The sequence below is a fragment of the Hyla sarda genome, chromosome 13 (genome assembly GCF_029499605.1).
Source record: "Hyla sarda isolate aHylSar1 chromosome 13, aHylSar1.hap1, whole genome shotgun sequence".
Taxonomy (NCBI): domain Eukaryota; kingdom Metazoa; phylum Chordata; class Amphibia; order Anura; family Hylidae; genus Hyla; species Hyla sarda.
This window is the reverse complement of record NC_079201.1, coordinates 35,826,485-35,853,364: the sequence shown is the minus strand read 5'-3', so window position 1 is coordinate 35,853,364 and position 26,880 is coordinate 35,826,485. Positions and strand designations below refer to the sequence as shown.

Sequence of the window (26,880 nt, the reverse complement as noted above, 5' to 3'; positions counted from 1 at the left end):
GTCGCGTACGTGCGTCGGCGTGCGTAACGACGTGATGGCGGCGACGGAGAGCGAGGATACCCGGCTGGCAGCAGAGACATTCCGGAGCGACGGGGACACGGCGTCAGCGATGGAGCGACATCCAGGGCAGTGGTGACGGGTCCGGAGCGGCGCTGACACGTGAGTATTACCTCCTATGCAGTGGTCTTCAATCTGCGGACCTCCAGATGTTGCAAAACTACAACTCCCAGCATGCCCGGACAGCCAACGGCTGTCCGGGCATGCTGGGAGTTGTAGTTTTGCAACATCTGGAGGTCCGCAGGTTGAAGACCACTATTGGGTTTAAAATCTTTATTTTTTTTTAGATTTTGCACCTATAAATTGGGTGCGTCTTATACGCCGGTGCGTCCTATAGGGCGAAAAATACGGTATATATTTTCGCATGTATTTATATTTCACAATTTCTCACACATCTTTAAGCACTATGGTTTCAACAAAAGCGATTAGCTAGGTGTCTTCCACTGGACGTGCATGGAGTGGTAATGAATTTATCATGTGCAAAATTAGCATTAGGGTACATTCCCACACGGCGTATTTGCTGCTGCGTATTTTATTTTCTCTGTTGAAGTCAATGGGTAGGAAAATACGCAGCACCAAATACGCAGCAAATACGCAGCAAATACGCAGCAAAATACGCCGTGTGGGAACGTACCCTTAGAACAGAAACACAGGACAAACCCACCAAAAATTTGCAAATATGCACCACCCCAAGCAGAGCTCTAGAAAAAAAGTCTTTGTTACACATTTTAATCTCTCAGGCCGTGTACTTGTGTGAAATTTACCACACCGTGTAAATAAATGTCCCTCCAATCCATGAAATTCAACGTAAGAAAAATAAATGCAGAGAAAAACAACTAAAAACAGAGAAAAACAGACAAGAACCAAAGACCAATTCCCCCTATATAGCTCAGAAGCGCGCTTCTGTCCCTTCGGTCTAGCGATTGGTGGGGGTCTCACTAGTCGGACCTCCACCAACCACAACTGCTGACATGTCTTTATGGCATTTCGAAAGTTTAGGTCCACTTTAGAAATAATTTATATGCAACATGTTAGAACGCTGCAGAAGTTTTTCTTTATTTACAGGAAAGATTTCCCAACATTGGTGACGTTTTTTTCTGTATACTGTACACCTTCATTTAATTGCGGTATTCCACATTGCTTCTGATATTGTCACCATTTCCATTTGATGAAAAGTGTAACATAAAAAGCAGTAACAAGCACAAGATGGATGTAGAAAACCAACTTCTCGATCTTTTCCTGAAACATTGCACATTTTGCTTCCAGTTCTTTTGTGCTTCTAAGAGACAGGATCTGTTCCTTCACTAAGTGCATGTCCCTGCAAATCCTTTCTAGCATCCAGACTACTCCACCTTCCAGGACCTTCTCCTCCTCTAACTTAACCTCTTCAGAGCAAGACTTTAGCATGTTTCCTAGCAGGAAGTAAGAAAAAAAAGAACACAAACATGCTTTATACTGCTATATATGTAGTTCTCTCCAGTGCTCTCTGCTGACACCTCTGTCCATGTCAGGAATTGTACAGAGCAGGTTTTCTATGAGGTTTTGCTCCTTCTCTGGACAGTTCCTGACACAGACAGAGGTGTCAGCAGAGAGCACTGTGGTCAGACTGGAAAAAAAAAACTACACAACTCTCTGTAGTATACAGCAGCTGATAATCCTGCCAGTACTTAAGATTTTTACATAGAAGTAATTTACAAATCTGTTCTGGCACCAGTTGATTTGAAAACATTTTTCACTGGCGCACCCCTTTAATGGTATATCATGGTGAACAGGGTAGTTCCCACACTTTTACAACACGAGGACAATTGCTGGAGTATTCAATCAGAAAATTGTATTTCAAGCAGTATAACTGTTTTTAAAGGGGTACTCCGGTGAAAACCTTTTTTCTTTTAAATCCACTGGTGCCAGAAAGTTAAACATATTTGTAAATTACTTCTATTAAAAATCGTAATCCTTCCAGTACTTATTAGCTGCTGAATGCTACAGAGGAAATTCCTTTCTTTTTGGAACACTGATGACATCACGAGCACAGTGCTCTCTGCTGACATCTCTGTCCATTTTAGCAACTGTGCATAGCAGATGTATGCTAAGGGCAGCATGGTAGCTCAGTGGTTAGCACTGCTGCCTTCCAGTGCTGGGGCCTTGGGTTCAAATCCCACTAAGGGCAACAATAAATAAAGCATTATTATTATTATGATGTCAGCAAAGAGCACTGTGCTCGTGATGTCATCAGAGAGAATTCCAAAAAGAAAAGAATTTCCTCTGTAGTATTCAGCAGCTAATAAGTACAGGAAGGATTAAGATTTTTTAATAGAAGTAATTTACAAATCTGTTTAACTTTCTGGCACCAGTTGATTTAAAAGAAAAAAGGTTTTCACCGGAGTACCCCTTTAATGTTGTGTCCCCTGAAAGTAACTCAGCACACAGCCATCAATGTCTAAACCTTGGCAACAAAAGTGAGTACACCCCTAAGTGAAAATGTCTAAATTTGTCCCAATAAGTCATTATCCCTTCTCTGGTGTCACATGAGTCATTAGTGTTGCAAGGTCTCACGTATGAATGGGGAGAGCAGGTGTCTTAAAGGGGTACTCCGGTGGAAAACATTTTTTTAATTTTTTTATATCAACTGGTGCCAGAAAGTTAAACATATAGTTACATAGTTAGTACGGTCGAAAAAAGACATATGTCCATCAAGTTCAACCAGGGAATTAAGGGGTAGGGGTGTGGCGCGATATTGGGGAAGGGATGGGATTTTATATTTCTTCATAAGCATTAATGTTATTTTGTTCCATGAATGTATCTAATCCTGTTTTAAAGCTGTTAATTGTTCCTGCTGTGACCATTTCCTGAGGTAGACCGTTCCATAAATTCACAGTCCTCACGGTAAAGAAGGCGTGTCGCCCCTTGAGACTAAACTTTTTCTTCTCCAGACGGAGGGAGTGCCCCCTCGTCCTTTGGGGGGGTTTAACCTGGAACAGTTTTTCTCCATATTTTTTGTATGGGCCATTAATATACTTATATACGTTTATCATATCCCCCCCTTAAACGTCTCTTCTCAAGACTAAACAATTGTAACTCCTTTAATCGCTCCTCATAGTTAAGATGTTCCATGCCCCATATTAGTTTAGTCGCACGTCTCTGCACCCTTTCCAACTCCGCAGTGTCCCTTTTATGGACAGGTGCCCAAAACTGAACAGCATATTCCAGGTGAGGCCGTACCAATGCTTTATAAAGGGGGAGTATTATGTCCCTGTCCCTTGAGTCCATGCCTCTTTTGATACATGACAATATCCTGCTGGCCTTGGAAGCAGCAGCCTGACATTGCATGCTATTCTGTAGTCTGTGATCTACAAGTACACCCAGATCCTTCTCTACCAGTGACTCTGCCAGTTTAATCCCCCCTAAGACATACGACACATGCAGGTTATTAGTAGCCAGATGCATAACTTTACATTTATCCACATTGAACCTCATTTGCCAAGTGGATGCCCAGACACTTAGTCTATCCAAGTCATCTTGTAACTTATGCACATCCTCTATAGACTGTACTGTGCTACAAAGCTTGGTGTCATCTGCAAAGATAGAAACAGAGCTGTTAATACCATCCTCTATATCATTGATAAATAAATTAAACAACAGCGGGCCCAGTACTGAACCTTGGGGTACACCACTAATAACCGGGGACCAATCAGAGTACGAATCATTGACCACCACTCTCTGGGTACGATCCATGAGCCAGTGTTCAATCCAGTTACAAACTAAAATTTCCAAACCCAAAGACCTTAACTTACCTGTCAGACGTCTATGAGGGACAGTATCAAACGCTTTAGCAAAATCCAGAAACACTATATCCACAGCCAATCCTCTGTCAAGGCTTCTACTCACCTCTTCATAAAAGCAAATTAGATTGGTTTGACAACTTCTATCCTTAGTAAACCCATGCTGGCTATCACTTATAATACAATTATCCCCTATGTATTCCTGTATGTAATCCCTTATAAGTCCTTCAAACAATTTACCCACAATGCACGTTAAACTTACCGGTCTATAGTTTCCTGGGGAAGACCTAGAGCCCTTTTACTTCTATTTAAAAATCTTAATCCTTCCAGAACTTATCAGCTGCTTTATAATACAGAGAAATCTCTTTTTTATTTTATTTTTTTATTTCCTTTCTGTCTGATCACAGTGCTCTCTGCGGACACCTCTTTCCATGTTGGGAACTGTCTAGAGCAGGAGAGGTTTGCTATGGGGAATTGTTCCTGCTCTGGACAGTTCATTTAACTTTCTGGCACCAGTTGATTTAAAAAAAAAATAAGTTTTCCACTGGAGTGCCCCTTTAAATTTGGTGTTATCGCTCTCAAACTATGTAATACTGGTCACTGGAAGTCTAACATGGCACCTCATGGCAAATATCTCCCAGAATCTAAAGAAAACAATTGTTGATCTACTTAAAGATGACCTAGGCTATAAGAAGATTGCTTAGACCCTGAAACTGCGCTGCAGCCTGGTGGGCAAGACTATACAACTGTTTCACAGGACCAGTTTCCTTTAGAACAGGTTGACCAAAGAAGTTGAGTGCATGTGCTCAGCGTTATATCCAAAGGTTGTCTTTGGTAAATGGACGTATGAGTGCTACCAGCATTGCTGTGGGTGGGGGGGTCAGCCTGTCAGTGCACAGACCATAAGCCTCACACTGCATCAAATTGGCCTGCATAGCTGTCATCCCAGAAGGAAGCCTTTTCTAAAGTTGATGCACAAGAAAGCCTGCAAACAGTTTGCAGAAGACAAGCAGACTAAGAACACTGATTACTGAAATCATGTCCTTTGGTCAAATTAGACCAAGATAAACTTATTTGGTTCAGATGGAGTGAAGGGTGTGTGAAGGCAACATGGTGAGGAGTACAAAGACAAGTGTGTCGTGCCTAAAAGCATGGTGGTGGGAGTGTTATCATCTGGGCCTGCATTAGTGCTGCTGGCACTGTGGAGGGAACCATGAATGCCAACATGTTCTGTAACATACTGAAGCAGAGTAATAATCCCCTCCTTTCGTAATCTGTGCCGCAGGGCAGTATTCACACATGATAACTAGAGATGAGCGAACTTTTCAAAAATTCGATTCGGCCGATTCGCCAAATTTTCCGAAAAAGTTTGTTTCAATACAATTTTTTTTGTGGCGAATCTATATTAAAAAAGGCTATTTCTAGCCTACATACAGCCTCTATAGGGGTATAGAACACTTTGTTGTGTTCTAAAACGCATATGGAGTGTGCTGGGGTAGTGAAATAATACTGTTATTCAGAATAACCTGCAGATAACCGGCATCGCTTTTAGAATCACTGCCGTACAGCAGCACAATGACAGAGCCTGGTGGTGGCATCACTGTCAGGAGAACTTATAGTGACTGAATGACATAGTGTGGAGGTGTTGGCAGCATGAGGAGACCATATAGCGGCTGAATGGAACAGCGTGGAGGTGTTGGCAGCATGAGGAGACCATATAGCGGCTGAATGGCACAGCGTGGAGGTGTTGGTAGCATGAGGACACCATATAGTGGCTGAATGACACAGCATGGAGGTGTTGGCAGTATGAGGAGACCATATAGTGTCTGGCACAGCGTGGAGGTGATGGCAGCATGAGGAGACCATATAGTGGATGAATGGCACAGCCCGGAGTTGCCAGCAGCATGAGTAGGCACTAGGCCTTCACAATCCCAAAGATTAAAAGATGAACTAAGAAATTTAAACCAAAGATTTTGGATAGCGGGTGCTACCTATGAGAAAATTTGAAATTCCCAGACCCAGGCCCCACAGCGGCATCAGTAACCCATATATTGCCTGAATGACACAGCCTGGAGTTGGCTGATGCACGAGTATACACCAGGGCTTCACAATCCCCCCCCAAAAAAACACACCATTTTTGAAAAAGATTTTCGATAGCGGGTGCTACCTATGAGAAAATCTGAAATACCACGTCCCAGCAGTGCCATCATTTTTTTTATTTGAAAATTAAAACAAACTTTGAGTGTCCCGGACCCCATCATGTGGGTACGAAGGATCAAATCCAACAAGCCCCCACAGCAACATTAGTAAAGCATATATTGCCTGAATGACACAGCCTGGAGTTGGCTGATTCACGAGTACACAGCAGGGCTTCACAATTCCCCCCCAAAATCACCACAATTTTAGAAATTTTTGAAAAAGATTAAGGATAGCGGGTGCTACCTATGAGAAAGTTTAAAATTCCCAGACCCAGGCCCAGCAGCGCCATCATTTTTTTTTTATTTGAAATTTAAAACAACCTTTGCGTGTCCCGGACCCCAGCGTGTGGGTACGAAGGACCAAATACAACAAGCCCCCACAGGGCTCATGTGGCCTTGAGATGTTGGCGCAACATCTTCATTGCCCTGACCGGCCATTGTTTCCAAGACTTCTCGCCAAGGCAAACCATGTGAAGAACAGCGTGACACAGCCATGACCTGCACACATAGTATGCTGAAGGGCCACTGAGACTTTTCTGGCCATGGAGGCTTAAGACACAGTGGAGGATGTGGAGGCGGAGTAGCACACTGTCACAGGACCAACGGACTGACAGAGTGTAGCAGGAAGCAGCATTGAGTACACACCAGGGCATCAGAATCCCAAAGAAAAAACAACAATTAAAAAAAAATGTAAGAATATTTAGGACAGCGGGTGCTACCTATGTATTGCCTGAATGACACAGCCTGGAGTTGGCTGATGCATGAGTAAACACTAGGGCTTCACACAGGCTCAAGGACTGGCCCACCTTCTCTTGTACAAACTTATGCAGGGCTGGTACTGCCTTCATCGCAAAGAAATGATGGCTTGGGACTCTCCACCTCGGCTCGGCACAAGCCATCAATTCTCTGAAAGGTGCAGAGTCCACCACTTGAAAAGGGAGGGACTGGAACACCAGAAACTTGGACAGGAGCACATTCAACTTCTGCGCCGTTAGATGAGTGGGTGCATACTGTTGTCTCTTGGACATGGCTTCGCCGATGGATTGTTGGCGGAATGGCTGACTAAAAGCGGGAGAAGCAGGAGCTTCTGATAAAAACTGATAAAAACTACAGACCAAGGTGGAAAAAATTTGCCCTCATATAGCCCCGTATCGTATACGTTATAATTAGTTATAATTTTTTTAAAGAAGTAAAAAAAAAATTAAAACCTATATAAGTTGGCTATTATTTTAATCGGATGGACCTACAGTTAAAGATAAGGTGTCATTTTTGACGAAAAAATGCACTACGTAGAATAGAAATCCCCCAAAAGTTACAAAATGGCGTGTTTAAAAAAAAAAAATTGCCCCACAAATAGTTTTTGATTCATTTCGCCATAGATCTTGTGTTGAAATGAAGAATGTCATTACAAAGTACACGCCCTCATATGGGTCTGTAGGTGGAAAATCGAAAGAGTTATGATTTTAGAAGGTGAGGTGGAAAAAATGAGAGTGCAAAAATGAAAAAAAAACCTGTGTCCTTAAGGGGTTAAGCAGGCCTAACATTTCCTAATTGGTCTCCCCTATTATCATTCTGTTTCTCCACTATCCTATCTGTTCTATGCACTTTAAGGGGGTACTCCACTGGAAAACATTAATTTTTTTCATTTTTTTTTTCATTTTTTTAACCCCTTAAGGACCAGGCCAATTTTATTTTTGCATTTTAGTTTTTTCCTCCTCGCCTTCTAAAATCCGTAACTCTTTCATATTTCCATCTACAGACCCATATAAGGGCTTGTTTTTTGCATGATCAATTGTACTTTGTAATGAAGCCTCTGATTTTACCATAAAATGTATGGCGAACCCCAAAATATTTTTTTAGGGAGGAAATTTAAATGAAAACCACAATTTTGCACATTTTGGAGGGTTTCGTTTTCACACTGTACAATTTACGGTAAAAATGACATGTGTTCTTTATTCTGTGGGTCAATACGATTAAAATGATACCCATGGCTAGATACTTTTATATTTTTGTACTGCTTAAAAAAAAATCTAAAACTTTTTGTACAAAATCAGTAATTTAAAATCGCCCTATTTTGACCACCCAAAACTTTTAAATTTTTCGATATATAGTGCGGTATGAGGGCTCATTTTTTGTGCTGTCATCTGAACTTTTTATCGATGCCACATTTGCATATATAAAACTTTTAGATAATTTTTTATCATTTTTTAAAATAAAATGTGCCAAAAAAGCATAAGTTTTGGACTTTTTACAATATTTTACGTTTATGCCGTTCACCGTACGGGATCATTAACATTATATTTTGATAGTTCTGACATTTGCGCATGTGGCGATACAAAATATGTGTAAAAAAAAGAGTTGCGCTTTTAGGGGGTAAAATAGGAAAAACTGAAAATTTTTATTTTTATTGGGGGAGGGGATTTTTCACTTTTTTTTTACTTTTTTTTTTTTTTACTTTTTTTTTATACTTTTTATGTCCCCATAGGGGCTATTTATAGCAATCATTCGGTTGCTAATACTGTTCAGTGCTATGCATAGGACATAGCACTGATCAGTATTATCGGCTATCTTCTGCTCTGGTCTGCTCGATCTCAGACCAGAGCAGAAGATGCCGGGAGACAGCCGGAGCCAGTTGAGGGGACCTCCGGCCGCCATTACAGATGTTCGGATCGCTGCGGCAGCGCTGTGGGCTATCCGATCATCTACTTTACTATGCGCATTGCCGCAGCTCCTGTGATCTGTACAGATCACGGCATCTGAGGGGTTAATGGCGAACATCTGCACGATCGCGGATGTCTGCCATTACCGGCAGGTCCCCGGCTGCTGATAGCAGCCGGAACCTGCCGTGTATGACGCGAGCACCGCTCCAATGCTCGCGGTCATACACAGGACGTAAATGGACGTCCTGGTGCAGGAAGTACCGCCAAACCAGGACGTACATTTACGTTCCGTGGTCGTTAAGGGGTTGAATCAACTGGTGCCAGAAAGTTAAACAGACTTGTAAATTCTAATTAAAAATCTTATCAGCTGCTGTATGTTCCAGAGGAAGTTCTTTTCTTTTTGAATTTTCTTTCTGTCTGACCACAGTTCTCTCTGCTGACACCTCCGTCCATTTTAGGAACTGTCCGAGTAGGAGCAAATTCCCATAGCATACCTATCCTGCTCTGGACAGTTTCTAAGATGGACAGATTTGTAAGCAGAGAGCAGTGTAGTCAGACAGAAAGGAAATTCAAAAAATAACTTCCTGTGGAGCATATAGCAGCTGATAAGTACTGGAAGGGTTAAGATTTTTAAACAGAAGTAATTTATAAATCTGTTTAACTTTCTTGCACCAGTTACTAATAAAAAAATGTTTTCCAGGGGACTACCCCTTTAAACACTTGGGGGGGCATTTACTAATCTTTTACTATGTAGTCTGGTTTTTACCCTGTTTTTTTCTACTTCATTTTTGACTATGTGCGACAAATTTACTAAATTGTTGCACGGCATTAATAAATTTGGCACACATAGGCAAAAGTGGGAAATTTACTTCATGTAGTAGAAAAAATAGTCTGTTCCTTTTTCCTGCTGTCTGAATAGGTTTGGCTGCTGGTTTCCTTCTGGATCTTTTGTTTTTGAGGTTTTTTTTTTAGCTTTTTCACCACATCTAAATAATTCAATAACTACAGTGGTCCCTCAAGTTACAATATTAATTGGTTCCAGGAAAACCCTTGTAAGTTGAAACCATTGTATGTTGAGACCATAACTCTATGGAAACAGGGTAATTGGTTCTAAAGGCACCAAAATGTCATCCAAAAATAGGAAAAAGTGACAAAGAAAAATAAGTAGATAACTGATATAGATAAAGCAAATCCTTACATATAAAAGTAATAAAGATCTGCTGGGAGCTGTAAATCACTGTCTATGTCAGTGTTTCCCAAGCAGGGAGCCTCCAGCTGTTGCAAAACTATAACTCCCAGCATGCCTGGACAGCCAAAGGCTGTCCGGGCATGCTGGGAGTTGTAGTTTTGCAAAAAATGGGGCCACCCTGCTTGGCAAACACTGGTCTATGTAGAGGACAGGAGCTTCTTCAGGGGTCCTGTACAGTACAGGCAATGTCCAAAACAAGTAATGGAGTTGCCCTCACCTGGTGTCCAAAAGAGCAGCTAACCCTGATACAGGTAAAGTGTACAGAACATGTAATACCAGACACCAGTCAGTGCATACACTTCAGTAATACAGGGGTTTTACCAGTGAATGCCCATTTTGATTGGTTGGTTCTTCCAGCCATTGACACGTTTTACAGATCTGGACTGTCTGTAGCATTGTATGTTGAGTCTGGTTTCAACTTACGATGGTCCAGAAAAGACCATTGTTTGTTGAAACTATTGTATGTTGAGGCCATTGTAAGTTGAGGGATCACTGTAAATTGTAGTCATGGCTCAGAAGTGGTAAACGGCGTTTAGTGTGTGTGTGTGTGTGTGTTTATTACATTTTTTTAACACAGTTTTTTTCTCCCTAAATGTACTTACACTTTTTTTTTTTTTGGTTACTTCTTCTACAGATCTGTGTATCCTGTGGACTCCTTCGGATTCGGTGGACTACTTCGATGACCAGCGTTTTTCTTTGCTTGATGTTAATAAAATGGTTAACGAGGGCTTGTGGGGGAGTGTTTTTTGTAATAAATTTTTTTTAAAACCTGTTGTGTTTTATTTTTATTTTACTTTACTAGACAGGCTTAGTAGTGGAAGCTGTCTTATAGACTGAGTCCATTACTAAGCCGGGCTTAGCGTTAGCCACAAAAACAGCTAGCGCTAACCCCCAATTATTACCCCGGTACCCAACACCACAGGGGTGCCGGGAAGAGCCGGTACCAACAGGCCCGGAGCGTCAAAAATGGCGCTCCTGGGCCTAGGCGGTAACAGGCTGGCGTTATTTAGGTTGGGGAGGGCCAGTAACAATGGTCCTCGCCCACCCTGGTAACGTCAGGCTGTTACTGTTTGGTTGGTATTTGGTTGAGAATAAAAATAGGGGGACCCTATGCGTTTTTTTAAATATATTTAATTATTTATTTAAAAAAAAAAAACGCATAGGGTCCCCCCTATTTTCATTCTCAGCCAAATACCAACCAAACAGTAACAGCCTGACGTTCCCAGGGTGGGCGAGGACCATTGTTACTGGCCCTCCCCAGCCTAAATAACGCCAGCCTGTTACCGCCTAGGCCCAGGAGCGCCATTTTTGACGCTCCAGGCCTGTTGGTACCGGCTCTTCCCGGCACCCCTGTGGCGTTGGGTACCGGGGTAATAATAGGGGGTTAGCACTAGCTGTTTTTGTGGCTAGCGCTAAGCCCAGGTTAGTAATGGACTCTGTCTATAAGACAGCTTCCACTACTAAGCCTGTCTAGTAAAGTAAGAAAAAAACACAACAGGTTTTAAAAAATTTTTATTACAAAAAACACTCCCCCACAAGCCCTCGTTAACCATTTTATTAAAATCAAACAAAGAAAAACGCTGGTCATCGAAGTAGTCCACCGAATCCGAAGGAGTCCACAGGATAAACGGATCTGAAATGAGAAGAAAACAAAAAATGGGTTAGTACATTTATTATCACCTGCTCACACATCTCCCGCCCCGCACGACTACAACTGCCAGCATGCCCTTACAGTAAGGACATGCTGGGAGTTGTAGTTGTGTGGTGCAGGAGATGTGTGAGCAGGTGATAATAAATGTGACAAGCTTGTCCCCTGCCCCCAGCTGCAGGACTACAACTCCCAGCATGCCCTTACAGTAAGGTGGGGCGGAGGCCGGGCACAGTGTTTCCCAACCTGGGACTTGTAGTTTTGCAACATCTGGAGGCACCCTGGTTGGGAAACACTGTTTTAGGCCAGTGTTTCCCAACCAGGGTGCCTCCAGATGTTGCAAAACTACAAGCCCCAGCATGCCTGGACAGTCAAAGGCTGTCTAGGCATGCTGGGAGTTGTAGTTTTGCAACATCTGGAGGCAACCTGGCTGGGAAACACTGGCCTAAAACAGTGTTTCCCAACCAGGGTGCCTCCAGATGTTGCAAAACTACAAGCCCCAGCATGCCTGGACAGTCAAAGGCTGTCCAGGCATGCTGGGAGTTGTAGTCTTGCAACATCTGGAGGCACCCTGGTTGGGAAACACTGGCCTAAAACAGTGTTTCCCAACCAGGGTGACTGTTTTAGGCCAGTGTTTCCCAACATCTGGAGGCACCCTGGTTGGGAAACACTGTTTTAGGCCAGTGTTTCCCAACCAGGGTGCCTCCAGATGTTGAAAAACTACAAGCCCCAGCATGCCTGGACAGTCAAAGGCTGTCTAGGCATGCTGGGAGTTGTAGTTTTGCAACATCTGGAGGCAACCTGGCTGGGAAACACTGGCCTAAAACAGTGTTTCCCAACCAGGGTGCCTCCAGATGTTGCAAAACTACAAGTCCCAGCATGCCTGGACATTCAAAGGCTGTCTAGGCATGCTGGGAGTTGTAGTTTTGCAACATCTGGAGGCAACCTGGCTGGGAAACACTGGCCTAAAACAGTGTTTCCCAACCAGGGTGCCTCCAGATGTTGCAAAACTACAAGCCCCAGCATGCCTGGACAGTCAAAGGCTGTCTAGGCATGCTGGGAGTTGTAGTTTTGCAACATCTGGAGGCAACCTGGCTGGGAAACACTGGAATAAAACAGTGTTTCCCAACCAAGGTGCCTCCAGATGTTGCAAAACTACAAGTCCCAGCATGCCTGGACAGTCAAAGGCTGTCTAGGCATGCTGGGAGTTGTAGTTTTGCAACATCTGGAGGCAACCTGGCTGGGAAACACTGGCCTAAAACAGTGTTTCCCAACCAGGGTGCCTCCAGATGTTGCAAAACTACAAGTCCCAGCATGCCTGGACAGTCAAAGGCTGTCTAGGCATGCTGGGAGTTGTAGTTTTGCAACATCTGGAGGCAACCTGGCTGGGAAACACTGGCCTAAAACAGTGTTTCCCAACCAGGGTGCCTCCAGATGTTGCAAAACTACAAGCCCCAGCATGCCTGGACAGTCAAAGGCTGTCCAGGCATGCTGGGAGTTGTAGTCTTGCAACAACTGGAGGCACCCTGGTTGGGAAGCCTGCGCAACTTACCGGCTTCCGTAGGATCCAGCGCTGCACGACACTGCCGCGCGACGATCTCCGACAGCGATCGTCGCTGGAGCCTCGGAAGGGTAAGTGAACCTCTTCGCCGGTCCCCTTCAGCTGTTTAGTTTTGCAACAGCTGGAGGACTACAGTTTACAGACCACAAACCAGGGATCTGCAAACTGTGGCCCTCCAGCTGTTGCAAAACTACAACTCCCAGCATGCCTGGACAGCCAATGGCTGTCCAGGCATGCTGGGAGTTGTAGTCTTGCAACATCTGGAGGCACCCTGGTTGGGAAACACTGTTTTAGGCCAGTGTTTCCCAACAAGGGTGCCTCCAGCTGTTGCAAAACTACAACTCCCAGCATGCCCGGACAGCCAATGGCTGTCCAGGCATGCTGGGAGTTGTAGTCTTGCAACATCTGGAGGCACCCTGGTTGGGAAACACTGTTTTAGGCCAGTGTTTCCCAGCAAGGGTGCCTCCAGCTGTTGCAAAACTACAACTCCCAGCATGCCCGGACAGCCAAAGGGTGTCCAGGCATGCTGGGAGTTGTAGTCTTGCAACATTTGGAGGCACCCTGGTTGGGAAGCTTGCGCAACTTACCGGCTTCCGTAGGATCCAGCGCTGCACGACACTGCCGCGCGACGATCTCCGTCAGCGATCGTCGCTGGAGCCTCGGAAGGGTAAGTGAACTTCTTCGCCGGTCCCCTTCAGCTGTTTAGTTTTGCAACAGCTGGAGGACTACAGTTTACAGACCACACACCAGTGGTCTGCAAACTGTGGCCCTCCAGCTGTTGCAAAACTACAACACCCAGCATGCCCTGACAGCCAAAGCCTATGGCTCTCAGGGCAGGAGCCCGGGCTGACATTACAGTGCAGCCGCCCGGGCTCCTCATACGGTCTCCCCGCTACCCCCCTTGTCTCCCGCCCGGGCTCCTCATACGGCCTCCCCGCTACCCCCCCCCCCCCCCTTGTCTCCCGCCCGCGCCGCTCAGCTCCCGCTGCTACAAGACTACAACTCCCAGCGTGTCCTCACTGTAAGGCCATGCTGGGACTTGTAGTCTTGCAACAGCAGACAGATGGGAGTTGTGTGGCGCTGGCAGGTGAGAGGGGGGGATATAAATCACTGCAGTGTCCCGGTAGCGCAGTGAGGGCAGCGGGGAGAAAGTATGTCGGAGCCCGGGCGGCAGCAGCTTTTCCTGCTCCATGTTGGAGCTGGAGTAAATTTAGTCAATTTTTATGGCCGTTGCGACAGTTTATTGCGCAACTGCGACTGTCTCAGTTAATAAATTCCTGACCACTGCAAGTCAAAACTGAAAACTTGCGTAAATTAAGCGGGAAATTTTTTTTTGACTTTCTAGCTCTTGCTAGGGAAAGTCGCACAATTTATAGGGTAGGCGCAATTGCGACAATTTTGCGCCAAAAATAGTCAGAAAAAACTGACTAAACCCCTTAGTAAATGCCCCCCTTAGAGATTGGCTGGTGACAGGTTCATCCACCTTTTTATATAACGACTAAACTAATATGGGGCATGGAACATCTTAGCTATGAGGAGCGATTAAAGGAGTTACAATTGTTTAGTCTTGAGAAGAGACGTTTAAGGGGGGATATGATAAATGTATATAAGTATATTAATGGCCCATACAAAAAATATGGAGAAAAACTGTTCCAGGTAAAACCCCCCCAAAGGACGAGGGGGCACTCCCTCCGTCTGGAGAAGAAAAAGTTTAGTCTCAAGGGGCGACACGCCTTCTTTACCGTGAGGACTGTGAACTTATGGAACAGTCTACCTCAGGAACTGGTTACAGCAGGAAAAACTAACAGCTTTAAAACAGGATTAGATATTCCTGGAACAAAATAACATTAATGCTTATGAAGAAATATAAAATCCCATCCCTTCCCCAATATCGCGCCACACCCCTACCCTTCAATTCCCTGGCTGAACTTGATGGACATATGTCTTTTTTCGACCGTACTAACTATGTAACCTATCCTGTTTATAAAACATGTCTTGGCCATTGTATAAATAAAGCACTTTCTGCTTTTTGTCTCAAACCAATTCTTCATAGATTGTAAGCTCTTGAGCTGGGCCCTCACTCCTCTTTAAAATAAATAAAAAATTAAAATGAATGTGTAATATTATAATGTCTGATATTTGTCCTTCTTTGTACCCACAAAATTGTAAAGCGCTGTGGAATTGGTTGGGGCCAATTCAATAATCATAATAATCTGTGTAAGTAAAGTTTTTTTTCTTTCTGTAAATATAACTCCATTATCCATCTTCAGGGCCGGTTTTAGGCTTAATGTGGCCCTGGGCAAAATTGAAATTGGTTCCCCATAAGTCATAATAGTGCACTAACCAGATTTACACATTTTTGATCACTTCAAATACCATAAAAAATATCTAAAAAGCAATTGAAAAGTCCCATCAAAACAAAAACGGTACTGATAAAAACTGCAAATCACAGCGGAAAATAGTACAATTTTAAGCATACTCATTTTTGTACAAAAACAAAAGTAGTAAAAAAAAACTATTTAAATTGGGTATTGTTTTAACCCTATGGACCTACAAAATAGAGATAGTGTGTCGTTTTTGCTGAAAGGTTCAGTGCGTAGAAACAGATGCCCCCCAACTTTTACAAAATGGTGTTGTAATTTTGAGGTTCTGAACCAGTGCGTGGTATGACACGACATGCCTGCTACCCATCACCACTGCTCTTTGTGGCAGAGGGCACCACCACCATCGCGCATGATCCTAAGGTGGTGAAGGTGGTGTGATGGAGTTCCATGCGCCCAAGACAAATTTGTGTCCGCTCCTCCCCTCGGGTCTCTGGACATTTCCAAACCAGCTCTTCAATATACATTCTTTGCCTCCACCTCCTCGCTCTGTATTACTGGCTACTGCATTTGACTGCTGCTGCGGCCTCTGATCCTCCCACCTGCTTGACTTCCATCATCCTGCCAGTTTTCTCACTCCCATCATCCTCACACTAGGGCCCCTTACACACTGCAGTTGCTACCCATCGAGAACGGCTGTTTAAGTGCCATTATTATTTTACGGGAATAGCGGGAGAAAAAGACGGAACAAGCAGTAATTTTTCTCCCGCTATTTCCCCGGGCTCCCCCAGCAGCTGTCACACTGCCGTGTGCTAACAGCAGTGGGAAAGAAGCCTAACCACACTCTCATCATCCTCCCACTGTCCCCAAACACACAGAGACATACAGTGGTCCCTCAACATATGATATTAATTGGTTCCAGGAGAACCATCATATGTTGAAACCATCATATGTCGAGTACATATGTCTATGTAAAAATGGTAATTGGTTCTGGGGCCTTAGAACCATTGTATGTTGAATACATATCTCAATGGGAAACTGCTAATTGGTTCTGGGATGACCATTGTATGGGGAGTGTTTAACAAACCAGGGTGCCTCCAGCTGTTGCACAACTACAACTCCCAGCATGCATGTAAAGCCATTGACTGTCTGGGCATGCTGGGAGTTATAGTTTTGCAACAGCTGGAGGCACACTGATAGGGAAACATTGATGTATGGGGTGTATAGTGTGTATATGTATTGTATGTGATGTGTGACATCGCATACAGTACTGTACAGTTCTTTAAATACCTTCAGGGGGGACAGAATGTCCTCCATTACCATCCTGCCGACTACAGTTCTATAGGAAAGGAAGGGGAGGGCAGCCAGCAGCTCATTGGATGCCTGCAGCAAGATGCTGCAGGCTATTGGCTATAGCTGCACTGGGGGGGTGGGGCTTACACGGAGCTCACAGTGGAAGCCTGTATGAGTTAGCAGGACAGCATGTGAGTAACAGGAGGCAGAACGGGGCACACGGGCACATTAAACAACTATCTGTCAGTTGCTGAAGTTGTCAGCGCTGTCAGATAGCTGTTTGTAGGATGGCCCCGACACACAGCAGCATCATATGTCGATGCTGCCTTCAACATACGATGGGCTCTGAGAGGCCATCATGTGTTGAAATGATCATATGTCGGGGTCATCATAAGTCGGGGGGTCACTGTATACCCATCTATCCCCAAGAGTATACCTTTATAGAAATTGCATACTATACTTATACACTCACAGATCTTTATTTGGAGATATATGAGAATAATCATGTTGATGTAATAATAATTTAATAAATATTTATACATCGCTATATGCATTTTTATATGTACACACACACACACATATATATCAGTGTTTTCCAAACATTGTATTGAAAGCTTTTGTAAAACTACAATTCCCCGCATGCCCAGAAAGGCTAGACACTCTCTAAAACACTTGTATGTAAACACTAATGTACATGGGAGCTGGAGTTTTACAAAAAGCTTTCAACACATTGTTTTATAAACACCTAGATATATATCAGTGTAAAATTACACCTCACAGCAGGCCCGCACAGGATATGGATGTCTGGGCATGCTGGGAGTTGTAGTTTTGAAACAGAAGGCAACACACTGTATGGAAAACACATGAAGAAGAAAAAATATATACATATTTTTTTTTTCTGTGTTTTCCAAATAGTGTGTGCCTGCCAGCTGCTTCAAAACTACAACTCCCAGCATGCCCAGACAATCATATCCTGTCCGGGCCTGCTGGGAGGTGTAATTTTGTAAAATCTATCTAAGCACTGTTTTGTTAACACTGATAGAGATATATATATATATCTCTATCTATCTATCAATTTATATATTGTGAGGCCTTCGATATTTGCTAATAATAAACTTTAGGAGTCAATTGACACATCCAAGATAGCCGGTGATGTGAAGCTGTGGAGGTAATAAATGTATATTGAAGAGCCGGTTCGGAATTGTCCGGAGACCTGTTGGGAGGAGCGAACGGAAAGTTGTCCAGGGTGCATGGAACTCCATTACAGTGTCCCTAGAATAAATGGGGATGGGGGGGGGGGGGGTAGTTTGGCCACCGCTGTGATAAATGCGGCACTAGGTCTGGGCCATATTGGCCTAGTAACATAGTTCATAAGGTTGAAAAAAGACCTGAGTCCATCAAGTTCAACCTATAACCTTAATAAGTCCCTATTGAGTTGAGTTGATCCAGAAGAAGGCAAAAACCCTCATACTAGAGGTAAAAAATTCCTTCCCGACTCCAAATATGGCATCAGAATAAATCCCTGGATCATCGTTCTGTCCCTATAAATCTAGTATACATAACCAGTAATGTTATTACTCTCCAAAAATGCATCCAGCCCCTTTTTGAACTCTATTACAGAGTTCACCATGACCACCTCCTCCGGGAGAGAATTCCACAGTCTCACTGCTCTTACAGTAAAGAACCCCCGTCTGTGCGGGTGTAGAAACCTTCTTTCCTCTAGACATAGAGCATGCCCCCTTGTTATAGATACAGTCCTGGGTATAAATAGATCATGGGAGAGATCTCTGTACTGTCCCCTGATATATTTATACATAGTTATTAGGTCTCCCCTAAGCCTTCTTTTTTCTAAACTAAATAACCCTAATTCTGATAATCTTTCTGGGTACTGTAGTCCTCCCATTCCCTGTATTACTCTGGTTGCCCGTCTTTGAACCCTCTCCAGCTCCACTATATCTTTCTTGTACACTTGTGCTCAGTACTGTACACAGTATTCTATGTGTGGTCTGACTAGTGATTTGTACAGCGGTAGAATTATTTCCTTGTCGTGGGCATCTATGCCCCTATTGATGCACCCCATGATTTTATTAGCCTTGGCAGCAGCTGCCCAACACTGGTCACTACAGCTAAATTTACTGTTAACTAAGACTCCCAAGTCCTTTTCCATGTCAGTCGTCCCAAGTGTGCTCCCATTTAATACATAATCCCAGCCCAGATTTTTCTTCCCCATGTGCATTACCTTACATTTATCAGTGTTGAACCTCATCTGCCACTTCCCAGCCCAAACCTCCAACCTATCCAGATCCATTTGTAACCATGCACTGTCCTCTATAGTGTTAACCGCTTTACAGAGTTTAGTGTCATCTGCAAAGATTGATACTTTACTATTCAACCTCTCTGCAAGGTCATTTATGAATATATTAAATAGGAAAGGACCCAAGATGCCAAGATGGACCCCTGTGGTACCCCACTAGTAACAGTCACCCAATCAGAATAAGTACCATTAATAACCACCCTCTGTTTCCTATCATTGAGCCAGTTACTTACCCACTTACACACATTCTCCCCCAGCCCAAACCTTCTCACTTTATGCACCAACCGTTTATGTGGAACCTTATCAAATGCTTTGGAAAAATCCAGATATACGACATCCAGCGATTTGCCTCTGGTCCAGTCTGGAGCTCACCTCCTCATAAAAGCTGATCAGGTTAGTTTGACAGGATCGATCCCTCATAAATCCATGCTGATACGGGGTCATACATTTATTTTTATCAAGATATTCCAAAAAAGCATCTCTTAGGAAACCCTCAAACAATTTACATACAACCGAGGTTAAACTAACAGGTCTATAATTCCCAGGGTCACCTTTTGACCCCTTCTTAAATATTGGCACCACATTTGCCATGCGCCAGTCCTGGGGAACAGTCCCTGTCACTATAGAGTCCCTGAATATTAAAATTGTTTAGTGACAGATACACCATTACATATCACATACAGAAAGAAAAAAATATATGTGTGTGTGTGTGTGTATTTGTGTGTATATGTATATATTTGTGTATATGTATATACATATGCACACACATATACACAAATATATACATACAAATACACACACACACACATATATATATATATATATATATATATATATATATATATATATAATGTGTATATACAGTACATGCTGTACAGACACAACACACTATAAATGCATATAGTTCACATCACACATGTTCACACACTAGATCTTAAGGCCTCTTGCTGTCCAGGCATGCTGGGAGTTGTCATTTTGCAACAGCTGGAGGGACCCTGGTTGGGAAACACTGCACTAGATGTCAATATACTTGCTTTTACTGAGAGCTTGCTGGGGGCAGAGAATACTATAGCAGCTAGGTGTTGATGGCCGGATTCTGTGCTTCCTGGAGCCTGCAGGCTATCTCACCCATCGGGCAACAGGCACACTGTGCAAATCTACCAGCAGGAGGGGGAGGAGGAGTTGGTGGGGGGTTGTTAAAGGAGCCGGACTTTCCCTGCCAGCACTACATGAATGGCCTCTGCTGAGAGCTTTTAAGAAGCAGCGAGGCTCACTTCTAAATGGTGCTGGCTGCATTCCCACACATTCCCTGAGCTGCAAACACTGTAGCAGCCTGCAGGGGGCCCCCTGGGGGATGGGGGACCTGGGCAATTTCCCGGTTTGCCCTGCCTTAACACCGGGCCTGTCCTTCTTCATTAATTTATTTTCACTATCCCTGATTCCCTAACACTCCTTTCTAGGCATTTTGTGTTATCTTGCTTATCTCTGTATATTCTTTGTTTTTAGACACCTTGAATGTGTTGGCAAATTAGAGCCATTCGGCCCATTTAGACTGCCCAATATCTCTAATAATATCTTAGGTTTGAGAAAGGCTCAAGTAGAGCTGAAAGGCATCATGTGAGTGTCTTTGTGTGGATGTACTGCTACCATAAAGTGAGTGTGGACCATTACATTGCCTCACATGATAACAGGCAGTGAACAGCAAGTTGGGGTATGTTCACACTGCAAAATTCCATGTAGAATTCTGCAGAAAAATTCAGCTGGAAATTCCGCCATAATAGACTGCTTAAAGGGGTTATCCAGGAAAAAACTTTTTTTTATATATCAACTGGCTCCAGAAAGTTAAACAGATTTGTAAATTACTTCTATTAAAAAATCTTAATCCTTTCAGTACTTTTGAGCTTCTGAAGTTAAGGTTGTTCTTTTCTGTCTAAGTCCTCTCTGATGACACGTGTCTCGGGAAACGCCCAGTTTAGAAGCAAATCCCCATAGTAAACCTCTTCTAAACTGGGCGTTTCCCGAGACGCGTGTCATCAGAGAGCACTTAGACAGAAACGAACAACCTTAACTTCAGAAGCTCATAAGTACTGAAAGGATTGAGATTTTTTAATAGAAGTAATTTACAAATCTGTTTAACTTTCTGGAGCCAGTTGATATATAAAAAAAAGTTTTTTCCTGGAATACCCCTTTAATAATTTTAATGGGATTCCACAGTGACAATATTCTGTTTTCTGCATTATGTCAAAATGTTAGACTAGTCTTATATTTTACGGAATGCCTCAGGGGATTCCACTAAAATCAATGGGGCTTGAATTTTAGCGGAATTCTGGATAACGTAAAGTGATTTGTACTTTTGACAGTAGTCACAATGGATATCATATGCGCACAATTTAGTTAAAATGACAGTGACCATTTAAGGTTAACACATAAAAAAACATAAACATATTTGTAGAAAGTTTGGCTATGGTACCTTCATATAGCAGATTTGTTTTAGCAGAAGTTGAATCTGGCCTTAAGATTTTACCTCCAATGTACATAACGAAAATGGTTTCTAGGATCCCAGCAGTCATGAGACTCATTGTACCAATAACGAACAATACTGCAACAAGACAGAGAAGAAATTCAGACAACATATAAACTTCCACAATACATTTGTGCTGTCTGGGTATGATGGGTGTTGTAGTTTTTTTTTTATTACAGGAAAGAAACTGGAAAGAAGATTTTTTTAATTTTTTTTCCAATAAAATGGCTACTGAGGGGTATGTATTTTTTCTTCTTTGAATAAAGGTTTTAGGCTATGTTCACACATCAGAATTTCCGTGCGAATCCCGCATTGGAATCCTGCATGGAGATTCCGCTGCAGCAGAGTCCCGTTGAATTTAACGGGAATCTACTGCGCTGTGCATGCGGCAACATTTTTCTGTCATGGAAATTCCGATTTCCGTGTCTGCAGAAAGAATGAACCTGTCCATTTTCTGTGGACTCCGTACGGAATGCATTGCTGTCTATGAGACTGCGCATTCCCACGTGGTCCTAGCCCAATTTGCGGAATGTCCACACAAAGATTTTTTGTGCAAACATTCCGAGATATGAACATGGCCTTAGAGACTTGTACAGTATCCTGTGCATATTTGATGTGCAGGATTTGAAGCTGTGTTCAGTCATTTAGTTTACATTGAAATCTGCAGCATCAAATCCTGCACATCAAATATGCTCAGGATATTTTACATGTGAATACACTCTTAAAATAAAAATATATACTGTATGTGTATTTACTTTTTACTTATTTTTTGCTTAGAAGCCATCTAATAGATGGCATCCATTACTATGCCAGGGCTTAGCATTAGCCCATAAAATGGCTAGCACTAACCCCCTTATTATTGCCCCAGTATCCAATGGCACCAGGGGTACTAGGAGGAGCCTGGTACCGGCAGTCCCTCACTGTCATAAATGATGGTTTTGAGATTGAAGCAGTAGCAAACTGGTAGTATTAGGCTGGGGAGGGCCAAAATAAATGGCGCTTCCACCCTAATGATGCCAGACTGCTACTGCTGGGTTTTATTTGGCTGGTTATTGAAAATAGAGGGGACCCCACTGAAGGCATCAAAACTATGAATTAACACATGTGGAATTATAGACATAACAAAAAAGTGTGAAACAACTGAAAATATGTCATATTCTAGGTTCTTCAAAGTAGCCACCTTTTGCTTTGATTACTGCTTTGCACACTCTTGGCATTCTCTTGATGAGCTTCAAGAGGTAGTCACCTGAAATGGTCTTCCAGCAGTCTTGAAGGAGTTCCCAGAGATGCTTAGCACTTGTTGGCCCTTTTGCCTTCACTCTGCCGTCCAGCTCACCCCAAACCATCTCGATTGGGTTCACGCCCGTTGACTGTGGAGGCCAGGTCATCTGGCACAGCACCCCATCACTCTCCTCCTTGGTCAAATAGCCCTTACACAGCCTGGAGGATAGTTTGGGGTCATTGTCCTGTTGAAAAATAAATGATGGCCCAACTAAACGCAAACCGGATAGAATAGCATGCCGCTGCAAGATGCTGTGGTAGCCATGCTGGTTCAGTATGCCTTCAATTTTGAATAAATCCCCAACAGTGTCACCAGCAAAGCACCCCCACACCACCACACCTCCTCCTCCACACCAGCACACCTGTGAAGTGAAAACCATTTCAGGTGACTACCTCTTGAAGCTCAACAAGAGAATGCCAAGAGTGTGCAAAGCAGTAATCAAAGCAAAAGGTGGCTACTTTGAAGAACCTAGAATATGACATATTTTCAGTTGTTTCACACTTTTTTGTTATGTATATAATTCCACATGTGTTAATTCATAGTTTTGATGCCTTCAGTGTGAATCTACAATTTTCATAGTCATGAAAATAAAGAAAACTTTGAATGAGAAGGTGTGTCCAAACTTTTGGTCTGTACTGTATAGAAAAAAAAAATAAAAGTTTTTTCCTGGATAACCCCTTTAAAACATTAATGGAAACAGTCAAGTTTTCTCCTTACCGATTATCGGAGGAGCATCGGAGGATGCGGGTAATAAATCATTAAGTATAAGTGTAAGAACAGATATTCCCAAGAGCACAGTAATCTTGAAACTGATTTTTTCATTGTATGATCTGGGAATGTAGAAGCTTAAAAGATCCAGAATCAGCAGAAAGAAAGAAGGTAAGATTAAGGCAAAGACGTAAAGGCTTGACTGCCTCTGTATAACCACCTGTGGAATGACAAAAAGTCCAAAATGAACATAGCATACATGGACTTCATCTTCAAACACAAACCAGTTCCTGCATTTTTTACTTTAAAAGATCCCTAGCTAGAAATCATCCTCCTCCTATTCTCTACCTTTCCATTCTGTACTGTACATGGTGAAGTGGAAGATAGCCTATCAATTTTACAGTCCAGAAAAACCCTATAAGTGCTCTGGGAACAGGAGTTCAAAAATATCCTTTAAGGCAGCCATATGAAAATATCAAAACACAAACATCTGTGACCATTACCTACGACTTTTTGCTCCTGGTTTTGAAATATTGTGGGTTGGCACAATTTACAATGCATTCTAAAAAGTCTGACAACCCTTTCACTGTTTCACATTTTGTTACGTTGTGGCCTTGTGCTAAAATAAAAAAGAAAATTTGAAAATCAAGTTTCCTCCATCCTCCTCCTTCCTGCACTCACACTAAGTGTATTAAAAAGGAAAAACTAAAATTTTGCTAAGTGTTCATACGTTTTGCTATAACACTTGAAATTTAGCTCGGAGGCCTCCCATTTCTCTTTATCTTTAAAATGTTTCTACACCTTGACTGGGTCCCCTTTAGTAAATTAAGTTGATATGATTTGGAAACATCCAGCCCTGTCTATTAATGTCACACAGCACTTTTTTGTTCTGATATGCATTGCCAAGCCATGAGGTAGAGCTTAATTGTATACTCTGACCCTAGACATCTTAATCTCTATCCAAAGAATAGAAGATAAGATGTCTGATCACGGGGGTTGCCACTGGGACCCCCTGCAATTTCCCAATCACCGGCGCGGCAACCCAGTCATCTGGTGCACTGAGCACACTCCGCTCCTTGACGAATCACCGGCGCCCACTGCCATCACACCTCTTCCATTCATGGCTATGGGAGGAGGTGTGACGGCTATGTACTAGCTCCAAGCTTATCGTGTTCAAAATGCTGTGGCACAGGCCCTGAGATCACAGGGGGTCCCAACAGCCCCTTTGGATAGGGAATAAGATTTCTTGGGGCGGAGTACCCCTGCACTGAAAGTTCCCTAGAGCACAGTGGCCTCCATATTTCTGAAATGAAAGATGTTTGAAACAGCCAGGATTCCTAGAGCTGGCTGTCCCACCATAATAAGCAATTGGGTAAGAAGGGCCTTGATAAGAGAGATATCCGATATCTGTTATACTGTAAATATGGAGGCTGCAGATCCCATCTGATTCAATTTTACATGATTCCCATTGTTGTGTATGTTGCTGCACAACCACCTTGGAAAGCAGAAACATTTGTTGATCTGCCATATATCCCGGTGGTTTTACACTATGAAGTTCTTTTTTTCTCCTACTCCATGTGACAGAAAACATTTTTGTGCCCTTCTTCAACGTATTGTAAGCAGTCAAGCGATGAAGATAATGTACACTTATTTATGCCAAAGCAACACATGTCAAGCCTGTACCAGGCTCTAAGTCAGGCAATACCTTGGTAAGAGAGGAAATCACCCAGCGGTCACTCTGGTTTAGCTCTAAATATCCTGTGTGCAGATGGGAGAAACTTCCAGAAAGTACTCCACAATCTGGACCTGATGGCAAAGCGGCCAGAAAGATGGCCACCCGGAGTTTGCAAAAAAGCTTGAACTTGTTGGTCTCAATTCTAAGTGTCATGTTTGGAGGTAAACCTGGCACTAAATCACCTGCTTAACATCATCCCTAAAGTGAAGCATGGTGGTGACAACAGTGTCTGGGACTGGGAGACTGGTCAGGGTTGAGGGAAATCTAAAAGGAGCAAAGTACAATGATATTCTTAGTGAAAACCTGATCCAGAGTGCTTTGGACCTCAGGCTGGGCCAAAGGTTCACCTTCCAACAAAACAATGACCCTAAGCACACATCCAAAACAACAATGGAGTAACTTAGGAACAACTCTGTTAATGTCCTTGAGTTGCTCAGCCAAAGCCGTGCTTTAAATCCAGACAAGCATCTCTGGAGAGGAGAAAATGACTTCCTACTGACGAGTCCCATCCAACCTTGATAGCGCGATAGCATTTGCTAAGAATAATGGCAGAAAATCCTAAATTCCAGGTGTTCAAACCTCATGGCATCATTCCCAAGAAGACTGGAGGCTGTAATCACTGCCGAAGGTGCTTTAACTAAGTACTATATAAAGGGTCTAAATACTTATGTCAATACAATATTTTAGATTTTCCTCTTCAATAAATTAGCAAAGATTTCAATTTTTACTTTGTCATTATGGGGTATTAAGTGCAGTTTGATGGGATAAAAACAGATTTTTCTTTATTTTAGCACAAGTTGTAACCATAACCTACACTTATCCTTTTTACATTGTGGCTTTCACAATATGTTGTGGGTTGGTACATGCGAACTTGAGCTGTGATACATATGCATGGCTATTCACTTTATACTCAGGTCGGGTGTTCTCTTTATAGAGCTATATAGTGCTGTATTGGTGATCGTAATGTATATAGTGTATGCAATACACATCAGTATTGAACATGAGAAGGGAGTGTGACGGATCCTAGAGTCACCCTACCTACTTGGATGGACTTTAGGACATCACTATTTGTACCCCTCAGTTTATGTTGTCCAGTGACCTAAAGCTCAGAGTTAAAATACTTTTATTTACTGTTTTCATACACTTTCTGTGCACAATACACCTTTTGCACTCAAGGCACTGTATAGGGAGAGCTAATTACCTTTGTTGGATTATCTCCCAGACTATCTGTCACCTGTATTGCCTTTATTGGATTATCTCCCAGACTACCTGTCACCTGGATTACCTTTGTTGGATTATCTCCCAGATTACCTCTCACCTGTATTGCCTTTATTGGATTATCTCCCAGACTACCTGTCACCTGTATTACCTTTGTTGGATTATCTCCCAGACTACCTTCCACCTGTATTGTCTTTACTGACCTTCCCCCCTGTGATGTCCTTCCTATAAAAAGAGACACTTGTTCCACAATAAACAGTTCTGATTTTATACCTGTAGACTGGTGTTGCCTGGTTCTTCAGGTACAAGGATGCAATAATCTCTAGTTCTGCCTGG

General features: G+C 42.9%; 1 protein-coding gene across 1 annotated transcript in view; it reads right to left on the bottom strand.

Moving 5' to 3' along the window:
- Positions 1-812: 812 nt before the first annotated feature.
- LOC130297295 (5-hydroxytryptamine receptor 3A-like) overlaps positions 813-26,880 on the bottom strand; it is a 48,787-nt gene continuing 22,719 nt past the window's right edge. Inside the window, exons 6-8 of the mRNA XM_056549604.1 lie at positions 23,601-23,811; positions 21,551-21,679; positions 813-1,469 (exon numbers count right to left, since the gene is read on the bottom strand). Coding sequence (XP_056405579.1) covers positions 1,210-1,469; positions 21,551-21,679; positions 23,601-23,811 — 600 coding nt within the window. The 3' untranslated portion in view covers positions 813-1,209. The remainder of the gene's footprint in view (positions 1,470-21,550; positions 21,680-23,600; positions 23,812-26,880) is intronic.